Below are 17,679 nucleotides of genomic sequence, written 5' to 3'. Positions count from 1 at the left end.
CCAGTTCCCTCTCGAGTCCCCTCTCCAGTTCCCTCTCGAGTTCCCTCTCGAGTCCCCTCTCCAGTTCCCTCCTCTAGTCCCTCCTTTAGTCCCTCCTCTAGTCCCTGCTCGAGTCCCCTCTCTAGTCCCTCCTCGAGTCCCCTCTCTAGTTTCCCTCGCGAGTCCCCACTCGAGTTCCCTTCTCTAGGTCTCCTCTCGAGTCTCCTCTCGAGTCCCCTCTTGAGTTCCCCCTTGGTTCCCCTCTCGAGTCTCCTCTCGAGTCTCCTCTCGAGTCACATCTCGAGTTCCCCCTTGGTTCCCCTCTCGAGTCTCCTCTCGAGTCACGTCTCAAGTCCCTACCCAATGTCCTGGTCCGTTGGAGGTTCCGCTGGGGGTCCTGCCAACTCCATGTCCTGTCCCGTTGGAGGCCCCGTTGACTACTCCTCTGCCGGGGGTCCTACCAATCGTATGTCTGTCCCGTTGGAGGTCCCGCCATCTACTCTCCTGCCGGGGGTCCTGCCAGCTCCTTGTCCTGTCTCGTTGGAGGTCCCGCCGACTACTCTCCTGCCGGGGGTCCTGCCAACCCTTTGTCCTGTCTTGTTGGAGGTCCCGCCGTCTACTATCCTGCCGGGGGTCCTGCCAACCCTTTGTCCTGTCCCCTTGGAGGTCCCGCCGTCTACTCTCCTGCCAGCTCCTTGTCCTGTCTCGTTGGAGGTCCCACCGACTACTCTCCTGCCGGGGGTCCTGCCAACCCTTTGTCCTGTGCTGTTGGAGGCCCCGCCGACTACTCTCCTGCCGGGGGTCCTGCCAACCCTTTGTCCTGTCTCGTTGGAGGTCCCGCCGTCTACTCTCCTGCCGGGGGTCCTGCCAATCCTACTGTTAGGATCTGTCTGTGTTGTTGTTTTGTCTTGTCTTTTTCTATCTTTGGGTTTCCTGTTTTATTTTGTAAAGTGTTCACCCCCGTTTCCTGCCTGTTGCTTTCTCTCTGTTTTCCCTCCCTGATTACCCGATTGTGTTCACCTGGTGCCTCTGTGTTTTGTCCTACCTCCTCACCTGTCTCGTGTTTGTTTGATTAGTCCTGGGTGTATTTAAGTTCTGTTTTTTCCGTCTGTCTTTGTCGGTTCGTCTTTTATATTTGATCCAATTGGTAGATAGGCTGTATTTAAACCATAACCGTGCACAGCTGATAGAAAGGGACACCTGGTGGTCAAAGCACGTTATTGAATTGTATTATTTTATTATTAGATATTAATAGGAGGATGTGCAAAACAGACAAACTAATAAGGCTTAATTTAAACATTAAAGAGTACTTTAGGTTAAGGTCTTATTTTGAATAAGAAAAAAGCTTTAAGAAGAATATAGAGGGATGAAGCCCTCTTGAAACCGCAGGTCCTTCCTTCCTGCAGCGGTCAGACTTTACAACCAGCACTGCCCTAGTAGACCGTCCTACACACACCACAACACAGACTATAACATCCCTTGCTGCTAAATACAAACCAACTTTGTGCTATATGTGCAATATATATATGCCATTAATAACTGTGTAATTTATACCTGGCCACTAAATCAATATATATGCCGTTTTGTTTTTGATCTGTATTTTTGAAAATTATGTAACTTTTTATCTTTTTTTTAGCATATTGTTTATTATATTATAACTTAGTACTTTTTTAGCATATTGTTTATTTTATTCTAACTTAGTACTTTTTTAACGCATGCAAGATATGCAACACTAAGCTGTCTGTGGCTCTTTCCTGCTGTAACGCTGCACATTTCCCCTCTGTGGAACTAATAAAGGTATTCTGATTCTGATTCTTTAATGGTCACACATGCAGAGCACACAGCACACACAGTGACATTTGTATCTACAGATACATATTAAGCCTGACAAAGTACTTAACGTCTAATATATTGCTTTCCTGCAATGTTAACTATGTTTAAGCACTTATTTGTTTATTATTTGTTTATTATTAAACTGATATTATACATATGTATTATACTCTTATAAGATGTATGTAGATAGTATAAGAAATGTGCAGAATGACAGTTTAATGGTGGAGGTATACACACATATTGATAGATGTCTTGTAATGCACTGTTGAGGAACCTGCACCCAAGTTTTTCATTCATTGCATAACTACACAGTAGTTGTGTATAATATGATATGTCAATAAACCTTAGCTTAGAATATCTTGAAAGGGATGTGCAAACTAGTCATTATATACAGTCTTTAATGAACTATTAGTAGAGAATAATGAGTAATGAATATACTTTATAGGGATCCTATTAATATCTAATAATAAAATAATAAAATTCAATAACGTGCTTTAACCACCAGATGTGCCTTTCTATCAGCTCTGCACCGTTATGGTGTAAATACAGCCTATCTACCAATTGGATCAAATATAAAAGTCAGCCGAATTAGTGTTGATACTGCAAGGAGACGCATTGTGTGAAAAGAAATGTAAGATGTTGTATAATTGCTTATATATCTATGATCCACGTCACATCTTCAGTTTTGGCGGCAGTTCTCCTGTTTGTCGAGAAGTCTTCTCATCAGGGCTCTATAAATAGAGAATTACGGCAGATATGTAATATTTAATGCAGCCGAACCGTGTATTACAATGCCGTTATGTGATGACTTTCAAAGAGAAAAGCAAGCACACTCGGAATAAAGTATTATTGTATTTTTTTTTAAAGTTAAGTTTCTCCAGCTCTCCCCAGGTTGGCAAAAAAATGCATCTCAAAATGCATCAGATTGATGCTTTAAAATATGGAATATTCAAAATGTTCTTCCGGGGGAGCATGCCCCCGGACCCCCCTAGAGGGATAATATCCTTCTCACCTTTTTCGGAGGGAGTCTCCCTCCGCAGCCGGTTGGCGTAGTTTTGGTACAGACCGACGTTAACAGCAGCCCTGTCTGTGCACACGGAGACCGACTCTGTCGTCCGGTGATCTAACCGCCTTCTGGAAAAGCTTCACAAGTACGTCGGTACGCAAATGCGCTTTGTGACACAAGTGACGAGACGCATTTCAGATTACGCACATAACCTGCGTACCAGTTATGTGTTGTGTTACCTGTACTACAGCAAAAGTATTCTCCGTCGGGACTTCCTGCAACAACACCACGCCGTTATCAAAGATGTTCTATTGAAAAGACGATCACTACGTGACAAAAGTTTTCAAAACCGTGGATACTGAAATCAATCTTACTAACTGCTGTCTGTGCAATTTACTCCGCGCGAGTTGGCAGACTTTATTGTGCCTATTTTAACATAATTTTTCATGGTGGGGCTAAGCCATTTCTTGGTATGGGTGTAGCTTACCCCAGCCATACCCTGGCGCTGCCACTGGTGGCACGTATGGGGCGGGCCATTCTGCACATGCGTTAAATGCGTTAAATATTTTAACGCAATTAATTCAAAAAATTAATTACCGCCGTTAACGCGATAATTTTGACAGCATTAATATATATATATATATATATATAAATATGCCGCTAAAACTGTAATATACCAGGCTGCTAAATCCTCCAAACTGTTGTTGCTGGATGTGTATTTTGTGAAATGTGTATTTTTTTTAAATTATAATTTCTTGTTTTGAATCTTTAATACTTTTATGCATACTGTTGTGTTCCGTGTATAGAGCTGTGTGTTTGTGGGAGCCCCCAGTGGCGAGTGATAATAGCGCAGCTTTATCTACAACAGGAAATAGTCATACAGGAAGTTGTGTCAGTCAGTTGGGAAATTACATGTGGCAGTCCAGTTTTTGTTAGCTCCACAATCTGGCTTCATCCATCTTCTGGAGACTCGTTAAGCGCATTGTCTGTAAGTAAATATGTTCGTCGAAACTATATTAATGTAGAACGGTGTTTATTTCATAATTTGATCGTATTTCTTACCTTTTATTATGCAATGTTAAACTGCATCTGCACCACTAGGCCTAAGCTAACGCCTCATGTCAATGACAATGTAACAGTATTCCGCTAGCGTATTAGCTCGTTGTTAGCTTAGCCTCTTTAGCATATTAGCTCGTTGTTAGCTTAGCCTCTTTAGCATATTAGCATTTAGCTAAACTCTTGTTTTCTCTTCAGTTATAACATAGATTTGTTAGCCTTCTAAGTTGTCTAACTAGTCTAGCATGACTATAGCATGGTAATTTATGTTGTGTTTCCGTATACCTGTCATGTATACTTATCCCATTGCAACTGTAAAACAATGTCTTTTTCTTGTGTGTTACAGTTTTACAATAAAGAATATAAGAATATTCAAGAGCTTCAGTAATCTCCAATTCAGAATCCCGTTCTCCTGGAATTATTCGAAGTTCATGTTTATGCTGACTGAATAGCTAGATTCCAGGAACATCTAGTGAGAACAGTACAGTAAAAAGACAGCATTACAACAAGCTCCACACATCGGAGAGCATCTACGTGGAACCTCAGCTATCTTAAACAACATTGAGCCACCTTTCACCTCAAGATGAGTCATGCAAGTTCCAAGACTGTCGGGGACAAAGCGGAACCTACGAACGACAAACTCAACGAGGAAACCCGGTCTCTACAAACCCGTTCAAGGGAAAGCGGTTCATCCCTCAGTTCAAATGCCATGCTTGCCGTCGCAAGAGCACGAGCAAAAGCCGAAGCAGCTGAAGCCAGAGCATCCTATACTCAGCGGGAGATAGCTTTAAAGGTTGAACAAGCCCGTATACAAGCTACACTTGAAGCACTTCAGGTAGAGAAAGAAAGGGACGCTGCTAAAGCCGAATTGGAAACCCTGGAAGCTGGCCTAGTTGAGAGTGATCTAAGATCTGCAGCCAAAAAACCTATCCCTCTCTCACCTCTAAAACGGCTGCAACATACGGAGGAATACGTGAAGGAGCAGTCACGTATTAAGTCATCACACCATTCCAATATGGACGAAGCCCCATTTCACACACCATATGTGACACGCCAATGGCAAACTGGACTTCCACGTGATGATCAAGGCAGCCTTCCCATCAAAAACAAGCATGGGGTCTCACACATAGGCGAACAGCCCTCCAATCAACACCAGTCTTCTACTCACCCACATGGGGCCTTCGGCATAAATCCACGTATTTCAGAGTACGACAGAACACCTACCAACCACGATCTTGCCAAGTGTCTGGCTCGCAACCAGCTCCTCACAACAGGCCTAAGCACCTTCGACGACAAACCAGAGAACTATTGGGCCTGGAAATCGTCTTTCAAGAGTGCCATTGCTGGATTAGACCTTACAGCAGGAGAAGAGCTGGACCTCCTCAGTAGATGGCTTGGCAGAGAGTCTTCAGAGCACGTTCGCAGGCTCAAAGCAGCGAACATCAGATGTCCGCCAGCTGGACTAAGTATGGCCTGGGAGAGGCTGGAAGAGACGTACGGCTCACCTGAAGCCATCGAGCGAGCTCTCTTCTCCAAATTAGAGCGTTTCCCAAAACTAACAAACAAAGAACCACAAAAGCTCCGTGAACTCGGAGATCTGTTGCTAGAGGTCAAAGCAGCAAAGCTGGATGGCTACCTACCTGGGCTAGCATACTTGGACACATCCAGGGGAGTTCATCCCATCGCCGAAAAGTTGCCCTATAATCTCCAGGAAAGGTGGATGTCATACGGGTCGAGATACAAACGTGATAACAACGTCAGCTTTCCTCCATTTCCTGTCTTTGTCGACTTCGTGCGCACAGAAGCTATGACACGTACAGATCCCAGCTTCAACTTCGCCGTTTCTCAAGCACCGTCAGAACCAAGAAAGGGCTCAGACAGGTTTACCAGAGCATCTGTATCCGTCAACAAGACAACTGTGTTCCCATCCAAGGAATACGGAGGTACAAATAAATCAGTTAACGACAACAAGCTCTGTCCCATACATGGGAAGCCTCATCCGCTGAAAAAGTGCAGAAGCTTCAGGGAGAAGACCATCGAGGATCGCAAACAATTCCTGAAAGATCACTCCATATGCTTTAGATGCTGTTCATCCACAGAACATCTCGCAAGAGACTGCAAAGCGGAAGTACAATGCGGAGAATGCCAGAGTGATCGTCATCCGTCAGCCCTCCATCCGGGTCCCCCCCCAATGGACATCCAGGCCCTTCACCTCTTCTCCAGAGCATGGCGGGGAGGAGGACAAGGTCACCGAAGACGTCACCGCTAAGTGCACGGAGGTATGTGGAAGAGGAGTTAGCGCAAGAGCATGCTCAAAGATATGTCTCGTCAGTGTTTACCCTGAGGGGCACCATGAGAAATCAACGAAAGTCTATGCTATACTCGACGAGCAAAGCAACAAATCTCTGGCGAGGTCAGAGTTCTTCAGTGTCTTTAACATCCAAGGTGGTGAATTTCCATACACGCTGAAAACATGCGCAGGGCTCAAAGAGACAACTGGACGAAGGGCCCATGGTTACGTTATAGAGTCAATCGACCAGAAGATCAGTCTTCGTCTCCCTACACTCATTGAATGTAACCAGATCCCCAACAACCGTTCAGAGATTCCAACCCCTGATGCAGCTTTGCACCACAATCACCTGAGGAAGATGGCGGACGAGATACCATCCCTTGATCCGCAAGCAGAAATACTCTTGTTGCTTGGCAGGGACATCCTTAGAGTCCATAAAATCAGGAAGCAAATCAACGGGCCACACAATGCTCCATTCGCCCAGAAGTTGGACCTTGGTTGGGTCGTAATCGGCGACGTCTGCCTAGGAGGGGCTCACAAGCCATCTGTAGTGAGCACGCTCAAGACTGCCATCTTGGAAAATGGCCGCCCAAGCTACCTGCAGCCCTGTGGCAGTCAAGTGCAAGTAAAAGAAAGATTTGGTCACGACACTATGCACCAAGCTTTCCCAGTGACTTCTTCAGACAGTTCACCCTCAACAATAGATGAAGAGAATCTGGGTCAATTCATCTTTCGTCGCACTCCCAGCGACCACAAACTCGCCCCCTCAATAGACGACACAAGGTTTCTCCGCATCATGGACAGTGAGGTCCATCAAGACAACTCCAACAGCTGGGTTGCTCCCTTGCCCTTTAAGACACCCAGACAAAGGCTACCAAACAACAGAGACTGTGCCTATAATCGTCTAATCTCACTCCGTCGGACCTTAGAGAAACGTCCCCAGATGAAGACACACTTCCTGGAATTTATTGAGAAATTGTTCAAGAACGAACACGCAGAGGTAGCTCCTCCACTGCAGGAAGGCCAAGAAGTCTGGTATCTCCCCTCCTTTGGAGTCTATCATCCGAAGAAGCCGGAGCAGATTCGAGTTGTCTTCGACTCTAGTGCAGCCTATCAGGGCGTCTCACTCAACAACGTGCTTCTCCGAGGCCCAGACCTGAACAACACCCTCATTGGTGTACTCATGAGGTTCAGAAAAGATCTCGTCGCAATAACAGCTGACGTCCAGCACATGTTTCACTGTTTCGTCGTGAAAAAAGAGCATAGAGATTTTCTGCGTTTCCTGTGGTATCGCAATAACGATCTCGACAGCGACATCGTGGAGTACAGAATGCGTGTCCACGTCTTTGGAAACAGCCCTTCCCCAGCCGTTGCCATCTATGGGTTGAGGAGAGCAGCGAGAGAAGAAGAAAACGACTTCGGCGGCGATGCAAGAAGGTTGGTCGAAAGAGAGTTCTACGTTGACGACTTGTTAAAGTCCTGCCCCACTGAGGGAGAAGCTATCAGTGTCCTCAAGCGAGCTCAAGAAATGCTCGCCGTTTCCAACCTTCGGTTGCATAAAGTGGCCTCTAACCGACAAGCCGTCATCGATGCTTTCAGCCCAGAAGATCGGGCCAAAGACATCCAAGAGCGCAATCTTTTCAGCGACGATATGCCACTGCAACGGACTCTAGGAGTGACATGGAGCATAACAGCAGATACGTTCATGTTCCAAGTTGCTGCTGAACAGAAACCCTTCACCCGGCGAGGAGTGCTTTCAACCGTGAATAGTATTTACGACCCCCTTGGTTTCCTTACCCCAGTAACTATACAGGGAAGGCTACTCCTCAGAGAACTCTCCATACAAGCTGAAGAATGGGATTCTCCCCTTCCAAAAGGCATGGAAGTAGATTGGGACAGATGGAGGGAGTCTCTTCAAGACCTTAAAGACCTCAAAATACCAAGAGCCTACACGACTATCTCAAGCCCTAATGCTCAGCGCAGAGAACTATGCATCTTTGCGGACGCATCAGTGAAGGCAGTTTCAGCTGTGGCATACTTGAAAGTAACCAACAATGATGGACGAGTAGAAGTCGGCTTCGTCTTTGGAAAGGCCAGACTAGCTCCAAAACCAGACCTTTCTATACCTCGGTTGGAGCTTTGTGCGGCAGTTCTCGCTGTCGAGATGGCCGACATGATAGTGGAAGAAATGGATCTGAAGTTTGACAGCATCGAGTACTACACAGACAGTAAGGTGGTACTTGGCTACATCCATAATCAATCCAGGAGGTTCTACGTTTACGTGAACAACAGAGTTCAGCAAATCCGTCAGTCCTCAGCTCCAGAACAGTGGCAGTATGTGTCCACCGATCATAACCCAGCAGACCATGGGACTCGATCCGTGCCAGCGTCACTTCTGGGAAGTACAACATGGCTCACCGGGCCAGCCTTTCTCCGGAACCCGTCTTCACCAAAACCAGAACGTCAAGAGATCTATGACCTAGTTGACTCCATCTCAGATTCCGAGGTTCGCCCACAAGTTGTTGTTAACATCACTAACATCAAAAAGGACACTTTGAACACAGCACGCTTTGAGCGCTTCTCTGACTTTGACACTCTCATCAAGGCAGTAGGACACTTAGTCCACATCGCTTCGTCTTTCTCCCAAGCTAGACAGGTGGACACCTGTCACGGGTGGCACATCTGCCACAAGGGGCTTTCCAATGGGGAGACGGAGAAAGCTAAGATACTGGTGATTAAAAGTGTGCAACGTGAGTGCTACGCAGAAGAGTTCAGGTGTATCGAAACGTCAGGCAACCTTCCTATCAACAGCAGTCTGCAGAAACTACATCCCTTTGTCGACAGCACTGGAATACTCAGAGTGGGAGGTCGCATCAAAGAGTCTCAGTTAAGCACAGACGAAACCAACCCCATCATTATTCCAGGCCATCACCATCTAGGAACCCTCATTGTTCGTCATCACCACCATGCTGTGAAACACCAAGGCAGGCATTTTACAGAGGGCGCCGTCAGAGCATCTGGAATCTGGCTGGTGAGAGCTAAACGAAGCATCAGTAGTCTGCTCTCCAAATGCGTGACCTGCAGAAGACTTCGAGGGAAAACAGAGCACCAACAGATGGCAGATCTGCCAGCCGAGCGGCTACAGGCAGCACCACCCTTTTCATATGTGGGAGTAGATGTATTCGGGCCTTGGGAGGTGGTCTCTCGCCGTACCAGAGGAGGGCAAGTCAACAGTAAACGCTGGGCAGTGTTGTTTTCATGTATGTGTACACGAGCCGTGCACATCGAAATCATCGAAGCCATGAGTGCTAGCAGCTTCATTAATGCACTCAGAAGGTTTTTCGCTATCAGAGGGCCCGCAAAGCAGCTGCGCTCAGATTGTGGGACCAATTTCATTGGCGCATGCAGAGAGCTCGGAATGGATGGATCCCTCCCTGACCCGCATGGCGTGGAGAAGTTTCTGGAGGCACAGAAATGCATCTGGGTTTTCAATCCCCCTCATTCATCTCACATGGGCGGTGTATGGGAGAGGATGATCGGGATCGCTCGTCGTATCCTGGACTGCATGCTTCTGGAAGATAAGTCACGCCTAACTCATGAGGTCTTGACGACCCTAATGGCCGAGGTCAGTGCTATTATGAACGCAAGGCCTCTGATTCCTGTATCTTCCGATCCAGAAGCTCCCGTTATCCTCTCTCCTCTGATGCTCCTGACTCAGAAAGTCGGCGCTCCTCCACCTCCACCAAGCGACTTCAAGAAAGGAGAGCTTCTCAAGGCAGAATGGAAGCGTGTCCAAAGTCTGGCGAACACCTTTTGGACTAGGTGGCGCCGAGAGTATTTGAGCACCCTGCAAGTCCGGCATAAATGGGTAAACAAGAGGCCTAATCTCAAGCAAGGAGATGTAGTCTTAATGAAAGATGCTCAAGCAAAGAGAAACGACTGGCCCACTGCAGTCGTCACAAAGGCTTTTCCGAGCCAGGATGGACTGGTGAGGAAAGTAGACGTGCGAGTGATCAAGGAGGGCAAGCCGAAGGTTTACTCCAGACCTGCGACGGAAGTGGTCCTTCTCCTGTCTCCAGAGGACTCTCAAGATTAAAGTAGTTGTAGAAATGTGAGGTCCTGTCTCCAAAACCTCAAGCGGGGAGTGTTGTGTTCCGTGTATAGAGCTGTGTGTTTGTGGGAGCCCCCAGTGGCGAGTGATAATAGCGCAGCTTTATCTACAACAGGAAATAGTCATACAGGAAGTTGTGTCAGTCAGTTGGGAAATTACATGTGGCAGTCCAGTTTTTGTTAGCTCCACAATCTGGCTTCATCCATCTTCTGGAGACTCGTTAAGCGCATTGTCTGTAAGTAAATATGTTCGTCGAAACTATATTAATGTAGAACGGTGTTTATTTCATAATTTGATCGGATTTCTTACCTTTTATTATGCAATGTTAAACTGCATCTGCACCACTAGGCCTAAGCTAACGCCTCATGTCAATGACAATGTAACAGTATTCCGCTAGCGTATTAGCTCGTTGTTAGCTTAGCCTCTTTAGCATATTAGCTCGTTGTTAGCTTAGCCTCTTTAGCATATTAGCATTTAGCTAAACTCTTGTTTTCTCTTCAGTTATAACATAGATTTGTTAGCCTTCTAAGTTGTCTAACTAGTCTAGCATGACTATAGCATGGTAATTTATGTTGTGTTTCCGTATACCTGTCATGTATACTTATCCCATTGCAACTGTAAAACAATGTCTTTTTCTTGTGTGTTACAGTTTTACAATAAAGAATATAAGAATATTCAAGAGCTTCAGTAATCTCCAATTCAGAATCCCGTTCTCCTGGAATTATTCGAAGTTCATGTTTATGCTGACTGAATAGCTAGATTCCAGGAACATCTAGTGAGAACAGTACACATACTTTAAGTAACATTAGGCTGTCTTTGGCTCTTTTCTGCTGTAACAATGTAAATGTATTCTGATCTAATTGATGTTTTTGTCAGTTTGTTTCCCTATATTGCGACACTTATTTGGTTTAAGATTATTTCTCCTTTTTTTTTACAGACATCCCCAACCATAGTGGAATGCTGTTGTAAAGGATTGCATTGATCCGTGCATCAATACCTTCACCCAGCTTTGGTAATGAACATCATCTTGTGGCTAGGAAAAATGTGAACAAATAAATCTCACAAAGAGTGACTTTCTGGTGTAATCATTATAATATCAAAGACAAGCACTTTAAGTAACAATATATACAATCATTCAGCAGCAGAGGATGGGGTGGAAACAGCATTTCTAACTAAGATGATTACAATATTACAAGTTAAACATCAAGATGAACATACTATTATTAATTTAAAAAGTACATGGGAGACTTAAATATCCTGCAATATACCATTAGCAGAATTGGAACAAATGTGCCAAAACATTTCTAAAATAAACATAAACATAAACTGAGGGCTTTCTTCCTGAGCCGCTGGGAGTAAAGGTCCTCCATGGATGGCAGCTCCGCCCTGGTGATGTTCTGTGCAGTTTTCACCACCCTTTGGAAAGCCTTACGATTGAGGGCGGTGCAGCTGCCGTAACAGGCCGTGATGCAGCCGTGTCCGTGATGGACACTGAGGAACCTGACTGAAGCTGCTGACTCTCTCTACCGTAGTCCCATTGATGGCGATGGGGGGCGTGTCCCTCTCTTTGCTGCTTCCTGCAATCCACAATCAGCTCCTTGGTTTTGCTGACGTTGAGATGGAGGTTGTTATCCTGGCACCAAGATGTCAGGTTTTCGACCTCCTCTCTGTACGCCGTCTCGTCGTCTGGGTGAGGCTGGTGAGGCTGGGGAAGATGAGTAAGGGAAAGAGAGAAACAAAACAGGGGGACTAAAATGAGTGAGGGAAAGAGAGAACAAGACAAGGGGACTAAAGTTTAAGAGAGAGGAAGAACACAGAATGTGAGTGAACAATTTAATTAAATTACACATTTAAAAAAAATAGTGTGAGTAAGTGAAGACATCCTTACAAGGAGGACTGCCCTGTCAAATTTAAAAGTTATTCTTGTTAAATATACATATCCTGTTGAGGCTAGAATCCAAAATGCAGAACCACTTTAGATTGTAGCCTCAAGGGACTGTTTAAGGTTACTTAAAAACATATCATTTCCCAAATTGGTGAAATGAACTCCATCTCTTAGAATATGCCAGGGCAGTCAAACTTAATGCAAGGATGCCTTACACTCTACCCAAACCACTAACACATTTATCCATCTCTCTGTTCACCCACATTCTGGCCTTGTTCAGCTTTCCTCCAGTGACATCTCTCATTGATAGAAGATAGAATTATCTTCATCTCTGAGAAGTTGTCACTGAGGGAAAGCAGGTCCTGCTTCATCGCTGTGACAAGCTCCACACCTTTGATGTTGCCAAGGTCGTTGCCGCCACAGTGGATGAGCAGGACATCCGGGACTGTTCTTCCTCTCAAGGACTAATAGAAAAAGGGAAGAAGGTTCCTCCACCTCAGACCACCCTTGCCAAACCACCACACACGGCAATTGAGACCCAGGTTGCTTCCCATGGTGTGTCTGGCTCTTTCTTCCCCACGTCTAACGTAGCTGCTCCCTATTATCCACACATTGGGACCTATATAGAATAAAATATATTGAAAAAGGAAAAAGTGGTTACTGGTGATCATCTTTTAGAAAAAGGCGGTACATGTAGCCTGAGTTGTCATATCATTTTCATCATATTTTTAAGACTACACAAGTTTAATTTGTATATTATATTACATATAACTCTATACTTGTATATAGAATCATGATGAAACTTTATAAGGATTAAGATTATATATTAATATTACATTAAATAATGCATGACGATTTCATGCATTATTACGAAGCAGGATGTATCAAGTCACTGACTTTTTGTGATAAGGTCACAATCAACTGATTTCACTTATCAGATGTAAAAATAAGGTACAATATATTTGTTTTTGCCATATGAAAGTAAAGGGTATGCAATCAAAAAATTACTGAAACAAAATGAATAAAAATTCTTAGAAAAACTATACAGCACCTTGTCCAAGTATGGCGGGAGGCCCACTTTCCTTCAGGATTTCCTAACTGGATGTCGATCCGGCTATTTCTGCCATCTATAAATAAAGTACAAATGATTAGCTCTTCACGCCTCTTTAAAATAATATGTGTTTCTTGAAGATTCTGTATGCATTGTCGTTTACAATGGTAGGGACATTGCATTAGAAATTAGTTTTGAAAAAGATATGTCATTTTTAGTTTTTTCATCTCACATTTATAGATTTTAAATAGAAATATATATATATTGTGGTGACCACCTATTAATACACTGGGACATAATTCATACATGGAGCTACAGTTGGGGCTATTGTTTCCACACGGACATATATGTGTTGTTATCATATGTTGTGTGCCCTCCTGGCTCTTTCTCTTGTCGTCCCGGGCTGCGACCCAACAACATCTACATTTCTGCTGCTCATTAAAGCAAGCTTTGTACCTCCATTGCACCGCCTCCGACTCCCTATCTCTCGGCACTACATTGGTGACCCCGACAGCGTCTTGGGAAGTTTCCGAGACGGACCCGAACACGGCAAAGGAAACCCAGGTTTCTTTTTCGAAATGCCGGGGATTTTTTGGAGTCGACCGTAGCTGCTACAGGCACGCGGACTGAGGCTCGGTGCGCGCCTCGTGGAATGGCTGAGGATGTTGCTCGCCATTCCCGCATCTGCCTTCCGACTACAGGGGGGACGATGCACGACCTGCTGGGTAGGGATGAACCCGATTGCTACCTCGTGGGGTTGTTTCTTCGGGAGTGCGGCTGCCACGTCCCAGCTGCGCTAGCTAACGACAACTAGCAGCTAACCACGTTGGCTAACTACGGCCAGCAGCTACCGGTAGCTGCCAGCTAACGGCAACAGCTAACGGCTATCGACCCTTTTGAGTTTTTGCTTTTTTTCTGGTGCCGGAGAGGAGGTTCGACCAGCCGGTTGACCTCAGGTGGACACTCTCACATTTTTCACCACCTCCACGGCGGTTCCAGACGCCACTCACGTTTTCATCGACGCCTGGGTGGTGCACTCCTGGACCCCCTCTCGCCTCGACAGTTCCGGACGTCGCCCATGCTCCATCGGCCCATGGGTGGCGCGCTCCGGGACCCTGTCTGGCCTCTCCTGCTTCCCGGGGATGCCTCGACGCCTGCCGAGGACTTCGTGCCCCGCCGCCGTTGCACGTCTGCCTGCGGCCGGGGTTTGCGCTCCTTCCTCCCGAGGACTTCATGCCCGCCGCCGCTGTGCCCTCGCCTGCGGCCGGGCAGCGCTCCTTCCTGCTGGGGACCACCGGGTTGTTGACGCCCGTCGCGACTCAGCGACCCCGGCTTTCACCGACTGGCGGGTGATGACTTCATTCGCCACGACGCCTACTGCGGCCCCCTTCCGACGGCCCGTTCCATGGCCCGGTCCTCACCTGCGGCCCCACCCTCCTCGGCCCCTGTGGTGCTTCCTCCACGGACGCGAGGATTTTTTTTTGCCCTGTTTGAATTCTGAGGGGGCTTGTGTGGTGACCACCTATTAATACACTGGGACATAATTCATACATGGAACTACAGTTGGGGCTATTGTTTCCACACGGACATATATGTGTTGTTATCATATGTTGTGTGCCCTCCTGGCTCTTTCTCTTGTCGTCCGGGCTGCGAACCCAACAACATCTACATTTCTGCTGCTCATTAAAGCAAGCTTTGTACCTCCATTGCACCGCCTCCGACTCCCTATCTCTCGGCACTACAATATATATATAAAACGAATTATAAATGCAAAGTCTGGTTTCTAGAAAGTTAGCTAATGCATACAGAGTTAACATTGCAGAACTGCTGGCATGCATACATTTCTAGCATTTTGGTTAACTATGAAAAGTATGGAAAATTACTGTGCAAACACCCAACATTAGCTTAGCCACAGTAGCGGTTGCTGATGAGTGGTTTGGCTTATTTTACTCTTTTATATGAGAACATGTTACATTACATACAGACATTAAGGAGGCAGGTTAGAAAATAAATATGTTTTCGTATCTTACCTTTTGGAGCAAACTGTTGTCGGTTGTTAGCATAGACTGTAAAGCGTTGTCTCTTTGGCCTCAGTGACGTGACAGTGAACACTGAACGTGACCGCGTGTGAAGGGGGGAGGTGCTGAACACGTCACATCACATGAACGTGCCGGGCAGCGCGGTCCCGTGGGTTAGATGCACGTTCATAATGCCGAGGGAAATAACTCTCAGAATAACGTTATTAGCACATTTTTACAACTTGAGGAACGAATGTTTTTAATAAGGGCTATACAAGTCTTCATACTGGGTTGTTTATTTAGTTTTTAAAAAATTATCCAACGAGTTACAGACCACTCTTTCCCCATGTAAGTCAATGGGAAAAAGTGTTTCCGGGCCCAGCAACCAAACGTAAGTGTAGTACCGCCGTTTGACCACTACGAATATTCTCATCAGACTCCGGCGCACTTCCTGGGGGCTTGGGTTAACATGGGTTAACAATACCGTGTAGCTGTCACGTTTGAAGGGTACGAAATCGTGACATCTTCACGTCTCCCAGCATGGTAAATCGTCACATGCAGGGGCGGACTGGCCATCTGTAGAATCTGGAGAACCACAGAACGGCCGGTCGTCAAGGGCCGTTGGCGGCCGGCACTTAAAAAAAAAAAAAAGGTTTAACGTCATCATTTAAATTGCGCTGACGGCCGACAGAGGGCGACAGCGGCCGATAATGCGGTTGTGTGGTTCTTATGTCAAATAATCACACACGAAGAAGAATAAATACCGGCCACACGAAGAGAAGGGATTAGACGCCGCGGCAGACAGGGAGAATGGAAAAACATGGTTAAAAAAAATAAAAATCAAAGAAAACGAAAAGAAAAAGGTGGGCCGAGAAGGCAAGAGAAAAAAAGGTGAAGTCACTCGCAGGTGGAGCATATAAATGTCGCAAATTGACAGACCTTTTTGGCAGCAGCGCTGCTACAAGCTCTATCATCATCAGCAGCTTAAAACAAGTGCAAGATGATGAAGAGAATGATGTGGGCGCGAGTTCAGATATACAGCCAGCATTCATGATGAGGGACAGAGTTGAGCTGCTGGAAGAACCAAGCTCAACCGGCACACGTGCAGGGCAAGAGCAAGAGGTGGGTGAGAATTATCCCTTGAACTCAGTGTCGTTTTCTCCTGGAGGCCAAGGGAAGCCAGTCTTCCCCTGTTTTTTTTGCATTGTAGTTATAATATTAATAAATAAATGAAAACACTTTGTTTAGTTTCGGTAATTATTCTGTCGGCCCGTCTCTCCCCCATTCTCATTGAGTATTTTACAAAGAGTGAAACAGCGCCCCTCTAGATGTTATGGTGAAACAGTAGATTGCACTCTCTGTTGCGAGAGGAGGCCAGCCGAAATTGGCTTCCGTTGGTGAAAAAAAATTGAGGGATTGACCAATCAGATGAGGCTCACGTCATGCCTCACAATCCAATCAAATCGCATCAACTTCAGTTCGTACTGTAACTGTCATCACTGCCCTTAAAAAGTAGCAAGCAACTGAAGCAAGTGCAATTATGGAGGGTGGAGATTTGGAGTATTTCATCAAAAAGAATTGTACTAAACTTCCGCTACAGCAGCAACTAAAAATGAAATCTGATGACAGGCCAATGATCAAACTGGAGCTGTGTACAGAGAGGGAAAAAGGAGTGAATCAGAAACTTTAAATAATAAACAGCGGATTTCTAACATTTGACATTTCATGTGGCCGGACTGGGTCAGTTTCCAGGGCTGAATTTTAGTCCCAGTCCGCCCCTGGTCACATGTTCACGTCTTGCCGTGATACCGGGTTGGCCAATTATACTAACAAACCAGCAAGACCCGCCTGGCCAGCTTGTCCAGCCTGGTAAACCAACTAAACCAGCCTAACACCAGCTAACACCAGCAACCATCTTAAGCTGGTCTAAGCTGTTTTTTTCAGCAGGGATTCTGATCAAATTGTGTGTTCAATGGCAGTTATACGATAAAAAACGCTGGAAGACCTGGAAAACAGGCTCGGGGCTCAGTAAAGGCTGGCTTGACTTCAGGTATAATTCGTCTGTAAACACACTTTGGCGGCTATCCTAGTTAGCGTTAGTTTAGCTTGCTAAGCTAACGTTAGCTGATGTCGGTATGCTGGGCTGGTGTAATGCGTAGGCGGCTACTATTAATCACTGCTGTGAGTAATGTTAATTTGCAGAAAATGAAGAGAAAGTCAACAGACATCTCTTCTTATTTTAAGAAGAAGATGAGTAAAGGAGAGACAGAGCTGGCAGGGGAGCAGCAGCATAGGGCTAGTGAGGAGATGACCATACATGCTAGAAAGTACATGTGGAACTCTGTTTTGTAAAAGTGAAACTAAAACCTAAGTACAGTTTTATTAATGTGATTGTGACCTTTGTAATCATTTAAGTCTTCTACACACTTTAGGTCTGCAGCTCCTTCAAA

General features: G+C 45.7%; 2 protein-coding genes and 1 long non-coding RNA gene across 3 annotated transcripts; 2 read left to right on the top strand and 1 right to left on the bottom strand.

Annotated features, from left to right (window-relative positions):
• The first annotated feature begins 3,621 nt into the window (after positions 1-3,621).
• Positions 3,622-8,053, top strand: LOC117548634. The gene is made up of 4 exons (XM_034220009.1): positions 3,622-3,806; positions 4,221-6,120; positions 6,356-7,926; positions 8,042-8,053. The coding sequence occupies exons 2-4, from the start codon at positions 4,458-4,460 to the stop codon at positions 8,051-8,053; spliced, it is 3,246 nt and encodes a 1,081-aa protein (XP_034075900.1). The 5' UTR covers positions 3,622-3,806; positions 4,221-4,457.
• Positions 8,054-8,120: 67 nt separating this feature from the next.
• On the top strand, positions 8,121-11,067 carry LOC117548578. The gene is made up of 2 exons (XM_034219944.1): positions 8,121-10,510; positions 10,925-11,067. The coding sequence occupies exon 1, from the start codon at positions 8,329-8,331 to the stop codon at positions 10,258-10,260; it is 1,932 nt and encodes a 643-aa protein (XP_034075835.1). The 5' UTR covers positions 8,121-8,328; the 3' UTR covers positions 10,261-10,510; positions 10,925-11,067.
• A 977-nt stretch (positions 11,068-12,044) lies between these two features.
• On the bottom strand, positions 12,045-15,366 carry LOC117548580. Its single transcript, XR_004569352.1, has 3 exons — positions 15,242-15,366; positions 13,212-13,287; positions 12,045-12,779 (listed from the first exon to the last, which is right to left on the bottom strand). It is a non-coding gene; the product is annotated as an uncharacterized LOC117548580 (long non-coding RNA).
• Positions 15,367-17,679: the final 2,313 nt, after the last annotated feature.

The sequence above is a fragment of the Gymnodraco acuticeps genome, unplaced genomic scaffold, assembly GCF_902827175.1.
Source record: "Gymnodraco acuticeps unplaced genomic scaffold, fGymAcu1.1, whole genome shotgun sequence".
Lineage (NCBI taxonomy): Eukaryota > Metazoa > Chordata > Actinopteri > Perciformes > Bathydraconidae > Gymnodraco > Gymnodraco acuticeps.
This window is presented reverse-complemented; position numbering and strand designations above follow the sequence as displayed.

Bases quoted from the DNA above. Each gene is read 5' to 3' on its own strand.
- LOC117548634 (XM_034220009.1), top strand. From the start codon at position 4,458: ATGAGTCATGCAAGTTCCAAGACTGTCGGGGACAAAGCGGAACCTACG. The intron at 6,121-6,355 runs GTCACCGAAGAC...AAACATGCGCAG, and splicing joins ATGGCGGGGAGGAGGACAAG to GGCTCAAAGAGACAACTGGA.
- LOC117548578 (XM_034219944.1), top strand. From the start codon at position 8,329: ATGGCCGACATGATAGTGGAAGAAATGGATCTGAAGTTTGACAGCATC.